The 24516-nt window shown below is 45.5% G+C and overlaps 1 protein-coding gene across 2 annotated transcripts in view; it reads right to left on the bottom strand.

Annotated features, from left to right (window-relative positions):
* RAB6A (RAB6A, member RAS oncogene family) overlaps nucleotides 1–9693 on the bottom strand; it is a 57951-nt gene extending 48258 nt beyond the window's left edge. Inside the window, exon 1 of one of the 2 annotated variants that reach the window (XM_028725854.2) lies at nucleotides 9201–9693. In XM_028725854.2, the coding sequence (XP_028581687.1) occupies nucleotides 9201–9270 (70 nt within the window). In that variant the 5' untranslated portion in view covers nucleotides 9271–9693. The remainder of the gene's footprint in view (nucleotides 1–9200) is intronic. The other variant, XM_028725853.2, reaches the window with a different exon arrangement.
* Between the last annotated feature and the right edge of the window lie 14823 nt (nucleotides 9694–24516).

The raw sequence follows: 24516 nt of genomic DNA, 5'->3' as shown, positions 1-24516 counted from the left end.
TGTCCTGCCTACATCCTATCATTTCAATATTTGCCTGTCATGGCTTACTCAAGTCATAGGGGGCGATGGCTGAGCAGGCGAGTGGGAGTGGTTAATGCATTTTTATGGCGTGGAGTGCAGCTCACCACTTTTGAGGTGGTGATGAATACACTCCTGTAAAAAAATCTTACACAGTAACAGCTTGACCAACTGTGATTCATGGCCTGAACTCCTCTAATGGGCACTTTGTATGGCTACCCTTAGGACTGGTTTGGAAGCTGTAGCTGGTACAGAATGCAGCAGCCAAGGTATTGAGTGGAGTGCCAGTTGGGCTGAGTTTTTTTTTCTTTCTTTCTGTCAAAGTTGCTGAGTTTAAAAAAAAAAAAGTTTAGAAAATTGGCAAAAATTGCATGTATGGCAACCCTGCTTGTGCCGATATTACTTGTGTTGAAGGAACTGCATATGCTGACTGTCAGGTACTGAGCCATATCCAGGTTCTTGTTATTAACTGCTCAGGTCCTTGGAGAGGTCTTGTTGGCTGCACCACTTCATCTAGGGACAATGCAGAAACTGGCCTTCTCCATGGTAGCACCTATACTTTGGAATACTCTGCCCCCATTTACGAGAGGCAGTAGAATGCTTCCAACATTTATTGATAACCTCTCTCTGCTCGGGCATTTCCCAATCATTAATGCTGGATATTAAAGGTAAAGGTAAAGGTACCCCTGCCCGTACGGGCCAGTCGTGTCCGACTCTAGGGTTGCGCGCCCATCTCGCTTAAGAGGCCGGGGGCCAGCGCTGTCCGAAGACACTTCTGGGTCACGTGGCCAATGTGACGAAGCTGCTCTGGCGAGCCAGCACCAGCGCAGCACACGGAAACGCCGCTATAAAGCAGTACCTATTTATCTACTTGCACTTAAGGGTGCTTTCGAACTGCTAGGTGGGCAGGAGCTGGGACCGAACGACGGGAGCTCACCCCGCCGCGGGGATTCCAACCGCCAACCATACGATCGGCGAGTCCTAGGCACTGAGGTTTTACCCACAGCGCCACCCGCGTCCCTAATGCTGGATATTACAGGCTGGAATCTTTTACCATTATATACAGAGAAAGGGTTTGAATATATGTTTTAATGCTGTAATGTGCTCTAAGGTTTGTTTTTAATAGACAGTTGTCTAGAAATATTTTAAAATAAGATACATATGAAATCTTGTGTAAATGCAAAACACATACAGTCCTCTAGCCATAGCTGCCCAAATCCTAAACACTTTACCATTATACAAAAGATACAGTGTCACTCATCTACATACTCCGAGGTAGCAGTAAGTGATCTAGAAAAAAAGTTGGAGTAGATGATCCTCAGGGTCCTTTCCAATTCTTCAAATTATTATCCCTGAACAAGAGTCCTGAAGTTCAAGTTTGTGTTTTCTAGTACCTTTAAAATGTTTCATATGATATGGTCAATGATAACAAAAGAGGCTTTATGACAGTACCATAAACACGGATTAATGTAGTCACTCATACTAACTCGAAGCAATGTGCTAGGAGAAGGTAGATAAGAGGTGCTGACACAGAAAATGATTCAATGCAAGTGACTCGCACACTCATGAGCATGATCAAAGTCTGAATGGCGTCAGTCAATGGGATTCTTTGCCTTGAGGCAACCCTTAGACATTTGATCCTTTCAGCTTTCCTTAGATCTAAGGGTGGGTTTTAATGGGGGTGCACAAACCAATTCTGGGAAAACAAAAATCCAAGTTTTAAAAATGTGAAAGCTAAAACTCAAATAATAAAACAAAGCTTAGAGTTACATGAGAAAAAGCTGAAGGAACTAAACAGACTAAGGAGGAATGATGAAGATGATATTTATTTATTTATTTATTTATTTACTTACTTACTTACTTACTTACTTACTTACTTACATGCCACCCATCTGACTAGGCTACCCCAGCCACTCTGGGTGGCTTCCCAGATTGTTTCAGTGATCGAAAAAGAATGAGACCAGTTTTAAATGGGCCTCTTCCACGTCATTTAACCATTGGTGCCTATTTGCTAATGTCCCCAATCTGATGTGCTGTTGCTGGCATACAGAGCTATGAAACTCGTGGCCTGGATATCTGCTCCCGTATAGGCCCTGCTGCCCATCGAAGGTGGGCTTGCACACTGTCCCTTCAACTTCTGATTTTGCAGCAAATTCTACAGCAAGCAGTTAAACACCTGAACCAGCAAATTCTGGTTTGCTGCAAAATCTAAGCACATGAGCCCAAATCTTGCTCCTGTAGCACCAAGACACAGAATCACAGAATTGTATAGATGGACGCGACTATGAGATTCATCTAGTCCAATCCCCTGCAATACACAAATCTTTTGCCTGACATGAGACCCATGACCCGAGATTAAGAGTCTCATGCTCTACCGACAGCTATCCAAGCAGGATGGGAGTTCTTTGGAGTTTGGAGTTTATTGGTACCAAATTCAGCTATCATTTTAAGGCAGGTTATTTCTACAGGAACGCTTAAGGTTTTAATTATCCATCCAGATACTGATAGAATTACATTGTTCATTTCTACAAATTCTAATTTTGTTGCCACAAAACTAAATATCGATTTCGGCCCATAATGTTGGTGTTCCTCCACACACACACACACCAAAAAAATCTTGTTCCCAGATACTATCAAATATCCTAGCAATATCCTAGCACACATGAGCTCAAGAAGCAGCAACTAATGTGAACTTATCCTATTTGAATCACACCACAGAATTGCTATGAAGCTAACCACAACAGTGTACAATCCCTTTGTATAACCATACACACAAACGCACATGTTTAGTCAATATGATGCAATTACTCAGCAATACCAAAAACAACCAACCAAACAACAGTTGGGAGTCAGCTTAGAAGATCTATTAGATATGTTGGGGTCAAAGCATTTTAAATGCTTGTGGGATGCTCTCCCCAGAGAGGCTCCCTCAGTGCCTTTGTCACATATCTTTAAGAGCCAGTCAAAATAATCCCCCTTCTCTCAGGCCTTTGGCTATTAAACAATCAATGTCCTTTTAAACTGGGTGTGGGGAATATTGTTTTTATTCCGGGCCCAATAAAGCTTATGCCATACCATTCCCAAATTATTTAAATAGGCACTAGTGTATAGTATCCACACATGCAATACTTACATTAAAGGTAAAGGTACCCCTGACCGTTAGGTCCAGTCACGGACGACTCTGGGGTTGCGGCGCTCATCTTGCTCTATAGGCCGAGGGAGCGGGCTTTGTCCGCAGACAGCTTCCGGGCCATGTGGCCAGCATGACTAAGCTGCTTTTGGTGAACCGGAGCAGCGCACGGAAACGCTGTTTACCTTCCCGCCGGAGCGGTACCTATTTATCTACTTGCACTTTGACATGCTTTCAAACTGCTAGGTGGGCAGGAGCAGGGACTGAACAACTGGAGCTCACCCCGTCACGGGGATTCGAACCAGCGACCTTCCGATCGGCAAGCCCTAGGCTCAGCGGTTTAGACCACAGTACCACCCCTGTCCCTAGCAATACTTACATTAGATAGTTCTTAACTCTCTAAATACAATTTATCCACTAAAATATTCTTGATAGCTTGTGGAAACACCCCCATCACCATACAGCAAGATATTGGGGGAGCAAATCAACCCCAAAATGCCCCCAAAGCCAGCAGAAGATGAAGGCTGCACATCTGCAGTAGCCTCATGGTGCAAGAAAACTTTAGGAGGAGACTGCATGCTGCTGACAACCACCAAGGGCTGTATGTTGAAAAGAAGCAAACAGCCTGCTACTTTACTTGCTTCCTTTTCAGTCTGGGCCAAAAGTAGAAGAAGGGAAGCTGTTTTGAGTCTTCCAAGGGCACTGTATTGTATTTTTTGCTGCAACAGATCCAACACCAGTAGACTTTCTTCTTGCTTTCTCTTGCAGATTACCATAAATTTCCAACAGCATTCTTATGATCTAAACACTAATCAATTAACTCATCAGGGAAGGCTACTCTAATCTACTGGATTAAAGTGGGAAACAAACAGCAAGCACACCCTTTTCAACAATTCCTGCAGGACAGGAGCTATTGGTTTTGCAATATCATCTACAGATCTCAGCTGCCTCGTTGACCTTTGAGCAACTACATCACCGGAAAGGATTGAAACTTTCACAGTTTATACCTGTAACCTGACTTCCAAGCAAATGTTGGCAGTGACAGGTGGCATTGGGAGCTTGAAATCCAGATTAGAGGGTTTCGGTTTTTTCCCAGTCACTCCACCTCCTCCTGGTATTCACATCTGCAAAGATTCCACGTGGAAGTGGATAGAGTAAGTCAACAGTCCCCCCACTCTCCTCCCCACATAGGCAGGATGAAAAGTTTCAATTTATTTTTTTTAACCAAAGATTGCCAATGTACCCAACTGTTCTTTAAAAAACTATTCATTAGGAATTAGGTTCTTTCCCCAAAGAGCTAACTTTTTAATTTATTATTTGCAGTTGGTAAAGCAAAAAGGCCTCAATTTATTTTAAGCATTTATATCCTGCCTTTATGTTTTAAATTTCCTTGGAGGCTACATCTTTGTTGTTGTTGTTGTTTAGTCGTTTAGTCGTGTCCGACTCCTCGTGACCCCCTGGACCAGAGCACGCTAGGCACCTCTGTCCTCCACTACCTCCCGCAGTTTGGTCAAACTCATGCTGGTAACCTCGAAAACACTATCCAACCATCTCGTCCTCTGTCGCCCCCTTCTCCTTGTGCCCTCCATCTTTCCCAGCATCAGTGTCTTCTCCAGGGAGTCTTCTCTTCTCATGAGGTGGCCAAAGTACTGGAGCCTCAGCTTCACGATCTGTCCTTCCAGTGAGCACTCAGGGCTGATTTCCTTAAGAATGGATGCGTTTGATCTTCTTGCAGTCCATGGGACTCTCAAGAGTCTTCTCCAGCACCATAATTGGAGGCTACATCTAGTTAGTCTCAAAACTGAATCTGCCCACTGCATCAAGAATAAGCCACACATTATTCCAAACAACTTTATATAGTGTATTAAAGATTATACACTGGCAGTCAGTCTCAAACTGCTATCGTAACCTGAACAACAACAGTAGCTGGACTGGGCTGACAAACTGAAAAATCATTAAGAAAGCATTATTTATTTACTGTATATAAATTATATGCCACCTTTCATTTCAAGAAAAAAATATACCAGTATGTACATCTTTAGTCTTAAGCATACAGTATTCATATGTGTTGATATAGCAAAAATCTTAAGAAAAGGAATGCAACAATGTGGTTCAATCAGAAGCTATAGCTTAAGAAATAACCACAGTCCAAGCAGATACAGACTGGAAGATAGAAAAGCCACAATATTATTTAGAGCAGATTCAACTTGCATCTCCAACTAGAACACACTTCTATTTTTGAAGCATATGTAAAAATAGAATTGCTGCAGAGCATCCAATCTCAGGCAGCATCCTTGATCACATGGTATCTCCGTGCAGGCATTTGGGGCTTTAACAAACTTAATTAAGAATCAGAAACACATAGTTAAAGGGAAGATTTATGCAGCCTGCACAAGAGGCCAGATCAGAGCCTTGGCATACAGATTTACAGTAACTCCTAATAACCTGTCAGATGCTTCAGAAAATGGCAAACAGACCACTAAAAAGAACAGTATTCCACTCTCCTAGGTGTAGCAGGAGCATATGGCTTCTGCCTGACAATGCAAAATTAACTAAAGCATGAAATGGAAACCACTTCTTTCTGTTTTTAATAGAAAAAAATCCTGACAGATGCTTATCATGGCTAATATTCACTTACAAACCGAACGAGAACCTCCCGAACGATATGCCACTGATTACTAGTAGATGGGGATTCACAGTGAGGGTTATTACTCTGCTTGTGAGCATCTTGGATGCATCCAGCTGACCAGTTAGAAAGATGATTCTAGACTAAATCTTCTAAAGCCTGCAAAGTAGTTGGATTACGTCATCTGCTCACATACTTTTATACAGCATCTTATACAGACTATACAAGCCATATGGGAGTTCTTACCGTCTCAACATGTAATTTTGCTACATAAATAATGAACTAAAGAAAGGTTAAATAGCAAAATTACAGCTTCCATTAATCAAAGCTATTCCATTTTTCTACATAAAATACAATCAACGCAGCACAGAAGCATGAGTAACATACGGTAACCAGGGTGAAGTAGTGGTTAGCACATTAAACTCAGACCCAGAGGACCTGGATTCTAATCGCCCCCTTAGCCACAAAGCTCATGGGGTGACCTTGGTTTAGTCTTGCTCTCTCAGCCTAATCCAAGTCACAAGGTTGTTAGGACTGAGAGTGTGTGTATACACACACTCTCTCTCTATATATATATATATTATAAGAGCAAAATTTAAACAAAAGATACTGTACACCTTACATTGCTTTACAAAACATATCCATCACTTCAGAGCTGTACCAATTTCATTGGAAATTTCACAAACATTGTTTTCAGCCTACACAGAGATGTTCAATATCTAGGTCAGCCATCTTTATCCCACCTTGGCCACTGAACCATGTGGACCAAAATATCAATTTACATGAAATATACCAGAAATTTTTGGTGTGAGAAGAATTGTACTAAGGTGGGGGAGAAACTACTAAAAGAAAAGTATTCCTGAGATGTCAGTCCCAAAGGCTTTATTCAGATTTATGCATCACATTATCAAACAGCTATATCCAAAAGGTCCGAGGCCAGCACTTTGCCTTCATTTTATCAATAGTTTCTTGGCACAAACAACCATCTTTAAATACCAGCAAAAAGCTCCTTGATTGCTCAGACCTACGTGACCTTTAGCATGGGCATGGTATTGACCCCAAATGCACCACCTCTATACAGAAACTCTAAAAAACACCCTCAGATATGGATTTAATTTCCTTTCCATCATTTCTAAAGCAGAAGACAGATGCAAAGATTACAAGGCAAAAGGGAATAATTTTCAATTATATATTTATATGTTATTATTCAACGTTTTGAATAATAACATATAAATATATTTAAAAATCGGAATCGCCCTCTCAATACCAACAGTGGTTACAAGTACTCATTCTACTGACAGTGCAATCCTATAATGCCTATTCTGAAGTTTGTTGGCATCGATCTGTCTCAAGAGACAATGGAAGAGTGTACCTTTGGCTTCCAGGATAAAGTCAAACTATAGGAGAGTTACAGCGCCTGCTGTGGCTGTAGAGACAAATACAGGAGAGACACGTTTTACTGCCCCACTGAATTCAAGGACTTACTCCCTGGTGAATGTGCACAGTATTGCAATCTCTTTGATGGGAAGCCAAAATTGCATATCCAGCCAATGAAAGTGTTTGAACATAAAAAGGTGCTTTATATTGACATCAGACCGCTTTTCATTTTATCCAGTTTAAATTGCTGATACCAGCGCTCCATGGCGTAAGACTACCCCCCTCAGCTCTGCTATCTAGATATGCCATGACTTAACTATGGTCCCTGTCTTCTGGACTAAAATAACCAACTGCAAATTGTTGGGGGAAACCAAAGCCTAGTCTCCTAAGAAGCAAGTGGGCATGTAGATAAAGGAAGAGTAGGTTAAAAGATGAAAGGTTTACTATAGTAAATGTCTAGACTACTAGAATCATTGGATTAGGTTGTTTTTCTGTGAGGAAACCGCATTTAATTGTGAAAACATGTATTAAGCAGAATTGCCCGCCTTCTCACCTCATTCCACACCCAATAAAGCCACAGAAACTGAGAATTCATCAATCAGCAAGGTTGTGGTTTCTTTAAAAATAAAGCGCTTAATATGCTATTATCTAAATCTTTTATTCTACTTGAAGCTTTTCTCTTTCCCCAAGACCACTATTTTTTGCTTCTACTAAATGGAACGTGTACCATACCAGGACCAAACCACTCTGCCAAGCCCACATCTGAAAACCATGAATTGCTTGTTCCAAAAAATTATCTAGTCAGGGATTAAGCAGTGGGAAAGGACTGAATTCTTACAGAAGCTTACAAAAGTCAATCGCCTAGTGTGGAATTCAATTCTTAGAATATTGTCAATTGTCATTGAGGGGGAAAATAGTGGTCCAAAAAGCAGGTACACACACTATAAACCCTCACCCATTTGAGGAACAACAGCAGGGGGGGCTTTTGAGCCTCGAAGTTCAAAATGAATTATCTCATGCCTAGGAACAGCTGAAATATTGGAGATTTCCATAGGGTACTATTTTTATTTTTTTGCATTTTTGTTATCTATTCCTGGCAGGGAAAGGGATGGAGAGCTATACAAAGAATATGAGGAACCGGGTGCAATCAGGGAGAGATAACATTTCAATGGGCTCTGATTTCTTCTACACTGGAATGGAAGGGGAAGATTTGGGTGGCCCTGTTCCTAGAGATGAGAAACAGCAAGGCTCCCCTTTAGTGACCCTTTCCTTCGGCGGAATACGGAGAGGAAAAAGGAGAAAATCAAGGTCTCGACCACGAAGACAACAACAACAACCAGGAGTGGCAGCAGGGAAGGAGGTGCTTGATAACAGAGGCACAGAAAAAAAGACAAGTGTCACCCGCTGTAAGCACCTGGCCATGCTAGAGAGAACACCAGACAGGCTCTCCAAGCTTCAGGCCTGGAGAGATCCGTGCATGGGTTGAATGACTCCCTCCATCTGCACCAAAGCCATCTTCCCCACCACGACAGGAAGAAGGTGGGAAGCAGGGATTTGGGCTCCAGGCTTGGGGGCCTCGATCCGAGGGAGGGGAGGTTGCTTAGGAATATGCAAGCAACGTACAAGCAAGAGGGGGAAGATGGCTGTTTCTGGGGAGGGGGGATGTTGTTTTTGGGGGGTGTTGGCCCCCAAGGGATTCAAGAGGCGGGGGGGGGGAGAAAGGATATTCCCTCCCTCTCTTTCCCTTTCCACCCAAAATCGGGGGCGTCAAAATCCCGAGGGAGGAAAAGATCCCCTTTTCCAGCCGCACCCACGACGAAGGGGGTTAGGAAAGGAGGAGGAGGGCGGTGGCGGGGAGCGATCCGAGGTCTCCGCCTGCGCCTGGATCGGGTCCAACAGGACCGGCCGTGGGGGGGGGGGGGAATGATGCGGCGCGGTGTTTCGGGGTGGGGTGAAATAGGAGGCAGCCAGGTAGGAGATTTTTTTGGGGGGTGGGTCTCACCGTTGATCACCCAGCCCCCAACCCCCCAGGATCGGGGCCTGACTCACCGCTCTGCTCCCCGAGGAAGACCAGCTTGAATTTCCGCAGAGGGTTGCCGAAGTCTCCGCCCGCCGACATGATGAGGAAGAGGAGGAGGAGGAGGAAGGTGGGGAAGCTGGAAGAGGAGGGAGGAGCCGCCGCCCGTCCTGGGGCTCCCCTGGCTGGGCTCCCTCGGGGGCGGAGAAGGGGCGAGGGGGTGAGGGGACAAGGGGGAGGGAAGGGAGGCCGCCGCCGCTGCTTCTTCTCGCTCGCCGGCTCTTCCCCCCGCGGCGGGTCTTTCCTCCTCCTTCTCCCCTCACGGGAAGGCAGCGGCGAAGGGAGGCAGGGAGCGGCCGGCGGCGGGGCTCGGGGCTCTTCTCTTCTCCGGCGACGGGCGGCCGTCAGTCCCTCCTCCAGCCAGGCAGCCACGACGCAACGTCGCCCTCTGCGCCCGCTGAGGCAATCCCGGCCCCGCCTGCGGCCTGGCCTCTCCTCCCTCAGGCTCGCCGGCGCCGCCTCTTCCCCCGGCTCCCTCCTCCCCTCAGCTTGTTATTCGCTTGGCGAGGGAGCGAGCCCGGGCGGAGGGAGGGAGGAAGGTGAAGAGCGAGCGCGGAGGCCAATCAGAGGGCAGGGAGATGAGGCACGTCCCGCCCCTGCCTCGCGCCTGACGGACGGGCAGGGAGGGGGAGGGCGAAGAGCGAGACTGAAGGCCAATCAGCGGGCAGGGAGAGGGGGCACGTCCCGCCCCTCTTCGCGCCTGACGGACGGACGGGCGGAGGGGAAGGAGGCGCGCGCGCGCCCTACTCGCCTGCCACTCAATACCGCTAGAATAGCCCAGGCGGCGGCGGAGCCGAGCCCACGCGCATGCGCGCAAAACGAGAAAGAGGGCGTGGCCCGCGAGGAGCAGCTGGGTGGGGCTTGAGGTTGGCGGCGGCTGCAAGGTTCTTGCCTTGTTGCGCGTGCGCCCCCGGCCAGTGTTGATTGGTTAAGGTACCCTTCCCTGGGGAGGCGGGGTTTTCTCTCTCTTATATTTCGTCCTGGCGTGGCATTTATTCTGAATACCCCGCGGTGGGTGCAGTGCAGGTAACCTGTGCTGCATTTAGGTATAAGCTAAACAAGCTATAGCTTGGGGCCCCACTCTCTTGGGGACCCCCAAAAAATTTAAAGGAAAAAAAACTGGATGTACATTTCCAAAATTCAGTGGTACCTCGGGTTACAGATGCTTCAGGTTACAGACTCCGCTAACCGAGAAAAAGTATCTCGGTTTAAGAACTTTGCTTCAGGATGAGAACAGAAATTGTGCTCCGGTGGCACGGCAGCAGCGGGAGGCCCCATTAGCTAAAGTGGTACTTCAGGTTAAGAACAGTTTCAGGTTAAGAACGGACCTCCGGAACGAATTAAGTACTTAACCCGAGGTACCACTGTAAAAGATAAAAAAATAAAAATAAAACATACATACAGCAACAGTGTTTTGTGTTGTATTGGCTTGTGTGATGTAAGTCATGGGCCCCGCGTGCTAGCCTGCTCCCTAAAATATCACTTGTTCGCTCATTTCCATTTATAGGGACGGGGGTGGCGCTGTGGTCTAAACCACTGAGCCTACGGGTTGCCGATCAGAAGGTCGGCAGTTCGAATCCCTGCAACGGGGTGAGCTGTTGTTCAGTCCCAGCTCCTGCCAACCTAGCAGTTCAAAAGCACGTCATGTACAAGTAGATAAATAGGTATCACTCTGGCAGGAAGGTAAACAGCGTTTCCATGTGCTGCTCTGGTTCACCAGAAGCGGCTTTGTCATGCTGGCCACATGACCCAGAAGCTGTCTGTGGACAAATGCCGGCTCCCTTGGCCAATAAAGCGAGAGGAGTGCCCAACTCCAGAGTCGTCCGCGACTGGACCTAACAGTCAGGGGTACCTTTACCTTTACCTATTTATAGGGTGCCTACATTCTGCATTATGGTTTATGAATTATTATTTTGAAATATGGTGCTGGAGGAGACTCTTGAGAGTCCCATGACTGCAAGAAGATCAAACACATCCATTCTGAAGGAAACCAGCCCTGAGTGCTCACTGGAAGGACAGATCGTGAAGCTGAGGCTCCAATACTTTGGCCACCTCATGAGAAGAGAAGACTCCCTGGAAAAGACCCTGATGTTGGGAAAGATGGAGGGTGCAAGGAGAAAGGGACGACAGAGGACGAGATGGTGGGACAGTGTTCTCGAAGCTACCAGCATGAGTTTGACCAAACTGCGGGAGGCAGTGGAAGACAGGAGTGCCTGGCATGCTCTGGTCCATGGGGTCACGAAGAGTCGGACACGACCAAACAACTAAACAACAACAACAATGGATTTATTCCACCCACAGCTTGAGTCCACTGCCATCCTCTACTGATTCCTGTAAAAGATTAATGTTGCTTAATTTGTCTTTCCCCCGGCCCCGTTTATTCCAATCCATGTTGAACCAGAGAGTGGCTTTCACAGATTTCACTGTTGATCAAGTTAGTGCAGTGGCGTAGCGTGGGTTGTCAGCACCCGGGGCAAGGCAAGTAATTTGCGCCCCCTAACCCATGGATTTGTGCCCCCTAACCCGTGGATTTGCGCCCCCTAACCTGTGGATTTGCCCTAACCCCAGATGTTGCGCCCGGTGCGGCCGGCCCCCCCTGCACCCCCCACGCTACGCCACTGAGTTAGTGACACCAGTAAGCCGGAGATACAGGTATTATTTTTCTGCAGGACAAAGGAGGAAGATATTCTAATATCAGTGTGAAGAAAATGACAAGAACTTTCCGTTTTGCTATTTACCAGTTCTTTGAAAACAGCTGCCTGATTACAGCCGTAATTTCACTTCTGTTATCTGTCATTTGTGGCCTGAAGCAAGCCCTCGGAGACCCAGTTCATTACATCGAGGAACCGGGACTGAAAAGACCGAAAATAGAAACTATAGACTCCCCAGTCTGCAAAATAGCTATGCATTCACTTCCTCCATTATTAATAGGCTTTTGAGAAAGAGCAAGACCTGCGTGAAGAGAGTCCCTTAAGCAGAAGGGCTACTGAACCCACCTTATTAATCAAGTGTCACCGGAGTGGAAAGGCAAACGAGGAAGCCTAATGAAGGGTCTTCAGACATGACATTGGGCATCTTATGGGAGACCACCTGGCCCAAAGCTGCTCGGCAGATCACCACAAAGTAAGTTGTGTCTGTAATAAACGTAAATCTGCCCTTATTCCCTTATGGGGGACACAAGAGCACTTCTAGAGTTCTTTGTAGGTTGTCCATCGGTCAGAGAAAATAACAGAGGCCAAGCAGAGAATATTGAGAAGCAAAGCAGCTAGTAAGCCTGATCTTTATTGAACTGTTGCAAAACGGTGCCCCCTTCACACGCAGGTATGCCAAGGTATGCCCGCCCTTATATAGACATTTTAAATTGCCCAACTTGGAGTCCAAAACCACCCCCAGAAACATCATACCTACATCACAGAAGGGGTGTAGCTCAAGACCACCCCCCAAACACATCATACCTACATCGCAGGAAGGGCGGTCTACAACAGAAATCTGAGTGCGTTGTTTACCTCCTGTCTGGCAGGTTACCTGTTAATGGTCACTTGACTGGATACCCTGGGGAGCCTGGCCAGTCTTTTGTAATGATAAATACTTAGTTCCTGAGCCAGGTCACAGGCTCACCCTATTCATACACAGACATACCCTTAAGACAGGATTTGTGAATGAAAAGACAATGGGGAGGCTTTTCCATTTTCCTTGACCTTGCAGAGAAAACATTTGGTCAGTTTGGGAGTCAAAATAGTTTCAGGGCTGTTTTCCTGTGCTGCTTCAGACATGTGGTTTATATACGGGTTTGCTTGGTACATTTATGAACATTTATTATCTATATATAAATATATATGTTATATATATGTGTGTGTGTGCGCGCGCGCTCGTGTGTGTGTGTGTGTGTGCGTGCGCATATATATATATTGTGATGGGATGATGAGCTGCTTGTGCGTAAAATGCAAGTCCCTCAGAGTTTGATCAGGTTTTCAAACCTCTGCCTGTGACGGAGCCCCTCCGGCATGGCTGCGTCAGTCGCTAGCAGAATCCGAAAGTGGTTGCTTTCGGAATCGTTTCCAACATAAAAGCTCCTTAACGGAAACACGTCTTCTGGACTCTCGGCGTGACAGTTTCTGGCGAGGAGTGGGTGTCCCTATAGGAGGTCCTGAGACCTCCCCACTGTTTTCGCTGGAAGCGTCTCTGAGCCATCCCTCCGACTCACTTTCCCTTGGAGTTCCTCCTCTCCCCCTACTGGTTCCCTCTTCAGCTGCTATGTCTCTCTCAACCTCAGTGAGCCTTTGCACCTCCTGTCCTTCCGATGGCAGTTCCCTGACATATATATGCGCCAACCAAAAAATAGCCAATATCCTCAGAAACCCCAAGGATAAAATCCAGTTGGAAAACCAAGGGGTCTATGAAATACCCTGCAAAGTCTGCCCAGCCACGTACATTGGACAAACAAACAGACGAATAAATGCACGTATCGCAGAACACAAGAATGCCGTCAAAAAAGAAGAAAAAACTTCCTCTCTCTTCCAACACATGAAAGAAACAGGACACGAAATTAATTTTGCAGATTCCAAATTGCTCTCTAACATGGAACATCACCACAAGAGAATAATCATGGAAGCCATCGAGATAGAGAAACACCCTCACAACATGAACAAGCGTGACGACACATCCCGCTTGCCAGACATCTGGAAATTAGCCCTCCCCACAAAAACTGACACCAGATCCAGAGGCACACAGAACGCCATCACCAATCAACCACACCAGACCCAAACCCAGACCCTCTCCACAGATAAATTACAGACACCATCCAGTAGCCAAACCATGGTGGCACCTCCGGATGCTGCACCCCCCTGCAATCCCTACACAGATCTGGCTGGCACAGGCCACAAAACCACAGCTCGCCCCTATACACGAAGCCAAGCCAGAGCACAACTAAATGTAGTACACCCATCTTCTCAGAAAAACTCTTCACAAAGTTCAAGAGGTCAAGACACAAAGGCTTTAGCAACTAATCCACACCTAATGACCCACCTAAGTGGTACTCAGGATATCACTCAAGAAATCACTCAAGATATCCCTCAAGCAATTAAGGAACAAAAGAAGAAAAGGCACACTAGCCTAGGAACTTCCTCTCTGCCCAAAACATTGGAGGCCACACCTCCTCAACAGTATTTATAGGAACTCAAACACTGAGATCCTGCTCTGTTCCAGTAACAAGAAGCCGAAAGCACCTGCCTGAAGATGACGAGTGAGACCTCGTCGAAACGTCGCCTAGACACCCCAACTTTTACACGGGAAGATACCCGAGGACACCAAAACCTGCATTCCTGTACCCGTGAAAATCTACGAAAGCAAATATCTCACCTCTACGGGGAGGAAACCTTCCAGCTGACAAGAACCTACGAGAAACTAGAAATCCGAAGAGCCACCATCTTATGTGATCTCTTGTTCCTACGCAACTGCCGAGACAACAACTTAATTCCCACAAGCTTCCAACTTAAATTCCACTCTAAAACCCCAGCTACCGAAAGGATCCTGAAACGAACTGAACTATCCCTAATCAGAAACGAACTACACAAGAAAAGATACCTACTAAACCAAACCAACAAAGATCTGCTCACTCTTCACCTCAAACTCTGTAACAAAATCCACCCTGCACTCTGGGACAAATGCAAACAACTAGCCGTCTGGAGAGCTGAAACGGAGACCTCACATAAGACAGACACACATACCAACAAACTCCACAAACTAGAGAAACGCCAGAAGCCCAGCCACCCTCCACAACAACCCATGAAACAAACAGTACATAACATATCAGACAGGATCCTCACCTCAACTGAAACCAAAGTACTCTCCAAAGGTTTCAACTTTGCAGTCGCCCCGAGACGCATCCCCACGGAAAACATCATATGCGGAGTCGAAGCTAGCCTAACCAAAATCAACCCAGATGAAGCCAATAAAATCAGACTTGAAGTCACCAACATCCTCTGCTCCAGCAAACCACCCAGAAGCAATTTACACAAAGAAGAACAGAAAGCACTCACCAACCTGAGGAAAGACAACAACATAATCATTCTCCCAGCAGACAAAGGTAATGCCACTGTTGTGATGAACACATCGGACTACCAAGCAAAACTATCAAATCTACTCCAAGACCCTACCTACCAACCTATAAAAACAGATCCCACCACCTACCTGGAAAAAACCACCAAATCCAAAATAAAAGCCTCTCCTATCAGTGAAGAAATCCAGCTAAGAATCATCCCCAGAGAAAAATCATCCAGATGCCCCAAACTCTACGGCCTCCCCAAGATACACAAAGAAGGAACACCACTCAGACCAATAGTCAGCTCCATAGGCTCACCTCTACAAAATCTCGCTAAATTTCTCGCCAAGCAACTCCAGCCCTATGCAGAATCCATCTCTTCACACGTTCCAAACTCCTTCCAGTTCATAGAAACAATAAAGAAGCAAAACCTACATCCCAATGACCTACTTGTGAGCTTCGATGTTGTATCTCTCTTCACACAAGTGCCCATTAATGAAGCCTTGACAGCCATTCAAAACAAATACAATCCCCCCGAATACATCTTGGACCTGACCAACCACTGCCTAACCAACACGTACTTCATCCACAATGGACAAAGATACAAACAGATAGAAGGAGCACCTATGGGATCACCCCTCTCACCGGTCATCGCAAACCTGTACATGGAACACTTTGAAACCAATGCTTTAGACAAGTCAGAACACAAACCCAAACTTTGGCTCAGATATGTTGACGACACCTTTGTAATTTGGCCACACGGGAAGGAAAAACTGGACAGCTTCCTCACACATCTCAACAGCCTACACCCCAAAATACAATTCACTATGGAAATAGAAGCCAACAACCAACTTCCCTTTCTTGACGTCCTAATCTACAAAAAACCTGATGGCTCCCTAGGACACACTATCTACCGGAAAAAAACACACACCAACCGCTACTTACATGCACAATCACACCACCACCCTGCACAAATAAACTCCGTAGCCAAGACTCTCATCTCCAGAACCAAACGCCTGGCTGACAAAGACCACTTGACAACTGAGTTACAGAATCTCTCAAATGTGTTAATTGCCAATGGATACCAGCAAAACAGGGTTACGAAGCTAATCCAAAAAGAAACACCCCCCAAAAACCAAGACACAGAAGAAAACAATGGCATGGCCCTCCTTCCTTATATCAAGGGCACTACAGATAAAATTAGCAAAATCCTCCATAAACACAATATCAAAACAGCCTTTTGCGCCAACCAAAAAATAGCCAATATCCCCAGAAACCCCAAGGATAAAATCCAGTTGGAAAACCAAGGGGTCTATGAAATACCCTGCAAAGTCTGCCCAGCCACGTACATTGGACAAACAAACAGACGAATAAATGCACGTATCGCAGAACACAAGAATGCCGTCAAAAAAGAAGAAAAAACTTCCTCTCTCTTCCAACACATGAAAGAAACAGGACACGGAATTAATTTTGCAGATTCCAAATTGCTCTCTAACATGGAACATCACCACAAGAGAATAATCATGGAAGCCATCGAGATAGAGAAACACCCTCACAACATGAACAAGCGTGACGACACATCCCGCTTGCCAGACATCTGGAAATTAGCCCTCCCCACAAAAACTGACACCAGATCCAGAGGCACACAGAACGCCATCACCAATCAACCACACCAGACCCAAACCCAGACCCTCTCCACAGATAAATTACAGACACCATCCAGTAGCCAAACCATGGTGGCACCTCCGGATGCTGCACCCCCCTGCAATCCCTACACAGATCTGGCTGGCACAGGCCACAAAACCACAGCTCGCCCCTATACACGAAGCCAAGCCAGAGCACAACTAAATGTAGTACACCCATCTTCTCAGAAAAACTCTTCACAAAGTTCAAGAGGTCAAGACACAAAGGCTTTAGCAACTAATCCACACCTAATGACCCACCTAAGTGGTACTCAGGATATCACTCAAGAAATCACTCAAGATATCCCTCAAGCAATTAAGGAACAAAAGAAGAAAAGGCACACTAGCCTAGGAACTTCCTCTCTGCCCAAAACATTGGAGGCCACACCTCCTCAACAGTATTTATAGGAACTCAAACACTGAGATCCTGCTCTGTTCCAGTAACAAGAAGCCGAAAGCACCTGCCTGAAGATGACGAGTGAGACCTCGTCGAAACGTCGCCTAGACACCCCAACTTTTACACGGGAAGATACCCGAGGACACCAAAACCTGCATTCCTGTACCCGTGAAAATCTACGAAAGCATATATATATATATATATATACCTTAATTTTTTTTATTTCAGTCCATAAGAAGAGGCTGCTGGATAAGGCCAATGGCCAATGGCCCGCATCCTGTCTCACAGTGTCCAACCGGAGTGATTTCTTGATTGAAGCGGCTTCCAAACAATAAAGAACAATAACATAACAAGTACAGCTTAAATCATATATAATTAGCAGAACATCAATAAAACAATTACAACCTATAAAACACTATTAGCAAGGCAGCAACAAAGAAACAGGCTAAACATCGCAACTGCAGCATGTCCCATTATATGACTAACAAAGCATGGATAACGTGTAAAACCGTTATGAACAAAATAGCAAGAAAAATGAAGCTAAACACACACACAGGTTTGCACACCTTCTTCCCCGATGACTCATAATCTTTCGCTCTGTTCAGCCTCTTCATTAAAATACACATTCACAGATGCCTGCAGGAAACTCGCAAGCAGGGCCATTGCACAAGAGTAACTCTCCCCTCCTGTGGTTTTGAGCAACTGGGATCGGTTGGAGGCAGCAAGGCTTCTGAATCCAACATTTGCCACAAGCAGAGCAGATCCGTTGAAATTAGTGCACATGGCTAATTTAGGTCCATTCATTTCATCATCATCATCATCAACTTCATAAATAACTTTTTATTTATACCCCGCCCTTCCCAGTTTAAAAACCAGGCTCAGGGCGGCTAACAACAAATTTAAAACACTTACTGTATTTTTTGCTCTATAAGACTCACTTTTTCCCTCCTAAAAAGTAAGGGGAAATGTGTGTGCGTCTTATGGAGCGAATGCAGGCTGCGCAGCTATCCCAGAAGCCAGAACAGCAAGAGGGATTGCTGCTTTCACTGCGCAGCGATCCCTCTTGCTGTTCTGGCTTCTGAGATTCAGAATATTTTTTTTCTTGTTTTCCTCCTCCAAAAACTAGGTGTGTCTTGTGGTCTGGTGCGTCTTATAGAGCGAAAAATACGGTAATTATAAAAGCAGCATAAAATACAGTATAAAAACATGAATAACAGTAAAATTCAAAATTCAAAAATCAAATAGATAATCCCCAGGGCTTGCTGGCTGAATTGGTCCTACTTGGGCCAGCGAGGAGGCCAGGGGAGAATTAGCTGTGGGGTCTCAGAGCGGGCGATCTTCATAAAAGGGGAGGGGGAGGGAAGGAAGGGGAATAAAAGATCAGGCTGAATTCAAATTAAAGGCCAGGCGGAATAGCTCTGTCTTACAGGCCCGACGGAAGGAGGTTAAATCCTGAAGGGCCCTAGTCTCGTGGGACAGAGCATTCCACCAGGTCGGAGCCATCACTGAGAAGGCCCTGGCCCTGGTGGAGGATAGTCTGACTTCCTTAGGGCCCGGGACCTCTAAACTATGGTTATTTATGGACCTTAAGGTCCTCCGCGGGGCAGACCAGGAGAGGCGATCCTGTAGATACGAGGTTAAGAACAGTTTCAGATTAAGAACAGACCTCTGGAACGAATTAAGTTCTTAACCCCACTGTATACATGAAGCCCCATAGCATTAGGGGCACATAATAATAATATTTTTAAAATTTATATCCCCCCCATCTTGCTAGGTTTCCCCAGCCGCTCTGGGCGGCTTACAACATACAGTGGTACCTCGGGTAAAGTACGTATTTAATTTGTTCCGGAGGTCCGTTCTTAACCTGAAACTGTTCTTAACCTGAAGCACCACTTTAGCTAATGGGGCCTCCTGCTGCCGCCGCGCCACCGCGGCGCAATTTCTGTTCTCATCCTGAAGCAAAGTTCTTAACCCCAGGTACTATTTCTGGGTTAGCGGAGTCTGTAACCTGAAGCGTCTGTAATCCGAGGTACCACTGTATATAAAAACACAACAAAGCATCAAACATTTTTTTAAAAAACCCAAATATCCTATATGAGCAACAAACAAACAAACATATCAAGAGAAACCAATAATAACAATAGGAATAAACAGTTTACAGTTATGCCCAAATGAAAATAACTGCTGTGCCCAACTAAACACCAAACATAGCACAAACCACCGGCTGGTATTAATGTGTCTGGGTGGGCAAGAGAACCAGCAAACATTTGTTGCTGCGGAGCGGACGTGCTTTTATGTTCTCGGGGACAAGTGCTTGGCAACCCGTGACTCAGCTCCGAGTCAGGGAGTTCCCCCGGGGTTGCACGCCTGCTTGCAATGAATGGGAGGCATGCAGAAAATAAAGAAAATAAAAAATAAAAAAGCACGGGTCGTGTTCCTGTGTAGGAAGAGAGGCGGCTCCCATTCATTTCAGCCGGGGTGGGGGAGGCAGGGGCTTATGAAACGTACATTCTCAGCAGAGCATTCCTGTGCATGCTTCTCCAGGCTCTCGCAGCTGGTGCAAGGCTGGTTTTCTAAAAAGAGACACCAGCTACTTCGCCCCCAGCAGCCTCCCTCTTGCAGAAAGAGCCCTGCTGCCATTCCCACTCTTTCCAGCCCGCTGAAGCTCACTCACCACGACGAAAGCGCTTCCAGTAAGCCACTTAGAAAACCCTTAGTCACAAAATGATTTAAATGGATCCTATTCTGGCTGCCCTTTGGGAATGTGCAGGAATTCGGCAGAAAGCACAATGGAAGCCCCTCATGCCAGCAGATAGCTTTAGGTACATATGTGCTTATTTATCGACAAGTCGCCCTTTTTATTGTTCTTTCACAGCAGGGATTAGGAACAGTAATTACTCTGGATGCATTCTACGTTCTTATAAATCAAGATGTTGTTAGGGGTACTGGCTTTTCGACTAGACTCGAGTTGGTGATAGCTTTAGCATGAGGTGGTGGCGCAGACCTAACAGGTGGATTAGTGCTCCTTTGTGAAAATGACACCTGCCGATTCCTGCAAGTGAAGCTGCTGATAAAAGGCAGAAAAGAGCAGGTCAAGACAGCTTTTTTCTGGTCAGTTGGTACACTTTCTGCACAATGTATGTCACTTCATCCGCCGGTTAACATGGAACAGGGGTCAGCAACCTTTTTTCAGCCGTGGGCTGGTCCACCGTCCCTCAGACCTTGCGGGGGCCCAGACTATATTTTTTGGGGATGGGGGGAATGAACGAATTCTTATGCCCCACAAATCACCCAGAGATTCACTTTATTGGCCGAGGGAGCCGGCGTGCAGCTTCCAGGTCATGTGGCCAGCATGACTAAGCCGCTTCTGGCGAACCAGAGCAGTGCATGGAAACGCCGTTTACCTTCCCGCCAGAGCGGTACCTATTTATCTACTTGCGCTGGTGTGTTTTCAAACTGCTAGGTGGGCAGGAGCAGGGACCGAGCAACGGGAGCTCACCCCGTCGCGGAGATTCGAACCGCTGACCTTCCAATCAGCAAGCCCAAGAGGCTCAGTGGTTTAGACCACATCCCTGGTAAGGTAAAGGTAATGCTTTATAACCATGTCTCCTCTGAAGCAAGCCTTATTGAACCTTCACTCAGGGTAACTTTTTCAGCACTGAATCAACAGTGGGATTTTTATTTTTTAAAGTATTTATCACATTTGTACCCCACGTTTCCTTCAAGCTCAAGGATGTGCATTCTGAGGTTGATTAGGTTGTGAGATAGCAACTTGTTTGGTAATATTCCTAGGTTATTTGAGGCCCAGTCTAACATGCGCAACAATCTGTCCACTACTACACTACCTTGAAGGCCGGAGCTAAATGCAAATTTTAGTAATAATATCAGTTGGTTATGGTGCTGATAATGCCAAGGCTGAAAGTTCGATCCTTGTATGGGACAGTTGCATATTCCTGCATTGCAAGGTCCTTTCAAACTCTACAATTCTATTAATTCTAAGCCAAGGGTGTTTTTTTTTAATTACAGGTAAGTAGGATACAGATTGCATCCAAAGGCAGAGCACCTCACGAATTCTATTCCAAAAAAAAAATATGAAAAAGGAAACAAATGACTTCTCATGTACACTCCAAGGTGCAACTTCAGGAGGAAAAGCCCTTGCCAGCAGGGCCGGATTTAGGTTTGATGAGGCCCTAAGCTACTGAAGGTAATGGGGCCCTTTATGTGTCCAGCTGTCCATTGTCAACAACAAATTGCTGCTGTTTTTTGTGTTTAATATATGCTATATGGTAATTTATGGACCTAACAGGTATCTCAAGCCATTTGCACACGCAGAATGTGTTGTCGTTTAGTCGTGTCCGACTCTTCGTGACCCCCTGGACCAGAGCACCATGGGACTCTCAAGAGTCTCCTCCAGCACCAGAATTCAAAAGCATCCATTCTTCGGCGATCAGCCTTCTTTATGGTCCAGCTCTCACTTCCGTACATCACTACTGGGAAAACCAGAGCTTTTACTATACGGACCTTTGTTGGCGAGGTGATGTCTCTACTTCTCAAGATGCTGTCTAGGCCTGCCATTGCTTTTCTCCCAAGAAGCAGGCGTCTTTTAATTCCGTGACTGCTGCCACCATCTGCAGTGATCATGGAGCCCAAGAAAGTAAAATCTGTCACTGCCTCCATTTCTTCCCCTTCATGGATCACTGCCTTGCCGTGGCAAAGGGGCTTGAATAACTCAGAGAAGCTATGAGCTATGCTGTGCAGGGCCAGCCAAGATGGACAGGTCATAGTGGAGAGTTTTGACCAAACGTGATCCACCTGGAGCAGGAACCGGTAAGCCACTCCAGTATCCCTGCCAAGAAAACTCCATGGACAAAGACAACAGACATATAAAATCTATTACAAATCTTTAACTACTGAATGCTGATATTTCAGTTATCACTTCTACCTAATGTACATCCCAGTCATTTGCATTTCTATGCATGCTTACTTGGTGGGGAGAAGAATCTGATTGATTTCAGTATGGCTTACTCCTAAGTAAGGTTGCACAGGATTGAAGCCTTAAACCTCAGTGTGATGTACTGAAGTTCTCACCCTGGGCCAGCAGGGGGATACTGTAGATAGTTCTCACTCAGGTCCACGTCAGTTATTTTAGGCGGGAAACCCTGGGTTGTTGTTGCTACAATGTTGACAGCCGGCTGCCTATAAAAGCAGGCCGGCTGAGCTGTTTGCAGTTCAGTTCTGTTCCAGCTTACAAAATAAAGAGCTGCTTTGGAGAAATCGCTGTGTCGTCTGCCATGTCTACCCACTATTCAACACTCAGTACTTTGATTTCAGCTCGTTCGTTTTTAATTATTATTGTTACCAGCCTTGTTTCTTTGCTTCTTGTGCAAACCTTTGCAGTTAATAATAATGCTTATCTTGATGTTGTGAAAAGCTTCACCTGCTTACAAATCAAGCTACTCCTTAAAAAGCATAAGAAGCCAGACCTTCTTTCCTGATCAACTGACAGCTGTAATTCTAAGTAACTTTTAGGAAGTTGCATAAATCAGCCTGCCTGCTAAACCCACCCTGGATCTAAAAGCCTTGCAAGAAGTTTCAAAAAGCATAGGGAAAATGCAGAGAACACTTCACAAAACAGCTCCCTAAAATACATACCTGGACTTGTTTCGATTGATGTCTGCAGGAGACTTTGTGGATATTTAAGTTATAATTAGAAAAATCTCAATAATTATTCATAAAGGAAACAGTTTATAAGAAGTAAATAAGGAGGCCAGGTACAGGATAAAGGAAGTCTTTTATTTGGTTGTTTGTATTGTTGTATGTTATGTTATGCACACTGTATGTTATGCTCACATTTAATGAGGGTAGATTTGTGTATTGGGGGATTGGGGGTTGTGTTATGTTGTAAATAAAATTCCAATAATTTAAAAAAAAAAAAAAAAGCCTTGTAAGAGTGCCCACTTGATTAGCAGGAGTGGTTGGGGTAGTGAGCAAAAGCACCTTTTTTACCTTACTTGAAAGAGTAGCTTCTGAAAAGTCTTATTGTCATTTGACACACACCCGATAAAAAACAAACAAACTGCCCTGCTCCTGTGCTTTTAACAGCACTTTGGTCTGCAGAAATCAACAGCTGAAATATTTAATGGATGAGATAAAAATTATCGGCTTCTAATGTCTGATACAAGGGTGTATGGAACGTTAGGAGAGGGGTAGTACCTCTGGTAGTGCTCCTTCTGGGGTAGTTTGTCCACCTTTGGTCTCCAACCTGCGCTCAACTCTCACCTGTGTCTTCTAGATGTCAGTATGTGACAGCAGCCACACCCCAGGAAACAGCTTTGACCTGCCAGTTAAACCAGACGAGGGTAGCCGATGGGTCTCAAACCCTCAATGAGTTAGGGATTTCTCCTGCATGCCCATCTAGGAGAGGGCAAACTCTGATCCTAAACCTCCGCTGCCTTGTGAGATATCTTCATTATGTTCTAAACATGCCTCTTCAAATTTTGAGACCTTGCTTTTTTTATATCTTTTGCAGAATGTGGGCATACAAGTTCCCAACTCTCCAAAGATCATGCAATCTAGAGCCCAAGTCTTAATAGGTGACAGCATTCCAGAAATCAGCTGGAACCATAGCTGTCAACTTTTCCCTTTTCTTGCGAGGAATCCTATTCAGAATAAGGGAATTTCTCTTAAAAAAGGGAAAACGTTGACAGCTATGGCTGGAACACCATTAAGCACATTGCAAATCACTTAAGAGGTGCCTTGCAAGAGGTAATTCATTAATAAGAAGAAGAAGAAGAAGAAGAAGAAGAAGAAGTTGCAAACATTAACAGGTAAAAATTGGGAAGACATTCTAAAGACAGTAACAAATAAAAAGTGAAGGCATCCAGAACCAAAGTGACATAACTAGTTCTAAATCAGCAAAGACCGAGCTGATATATACTCTGCTTTTAAAACCAGATTTCCCTCCCCGAAATGCCACACTCAATATGGCTCTTTCTCGGGGCTGAGAGTATGGGCCAATCAGAAAGCTAGTTGTTAGGAGCTGCCTCCCGGGGTCCCGTTGCTTTGATTGATGCTTTTGCAACCCAGTGACAGAGGCAGCAGAGAGGCCCAATCACTGTGGAATGGGCGGGGAATTCCTGCCAATAGGGTTGGATGCCCTGCAGCTTGGC

The sequence above is a fragment of the Podarcis muralis genome, chromosome 4, assembly GCF_964188315.1.
Source record: "Podarcis muralis chromosome 4, rPodMur119.hap1.1, whole genome shotgun sequence".
Lineage (NCBI taxonomy): Eukaryota > Metazoa > Chordata > Lepidosauria > Squamata > Lacertidae > Podarcis > Podarcis muralis.
Note: the sequence above shows the minus strand (reverse complement) of the source record. Positions and strands in the feature narration are given on the sequence as shown.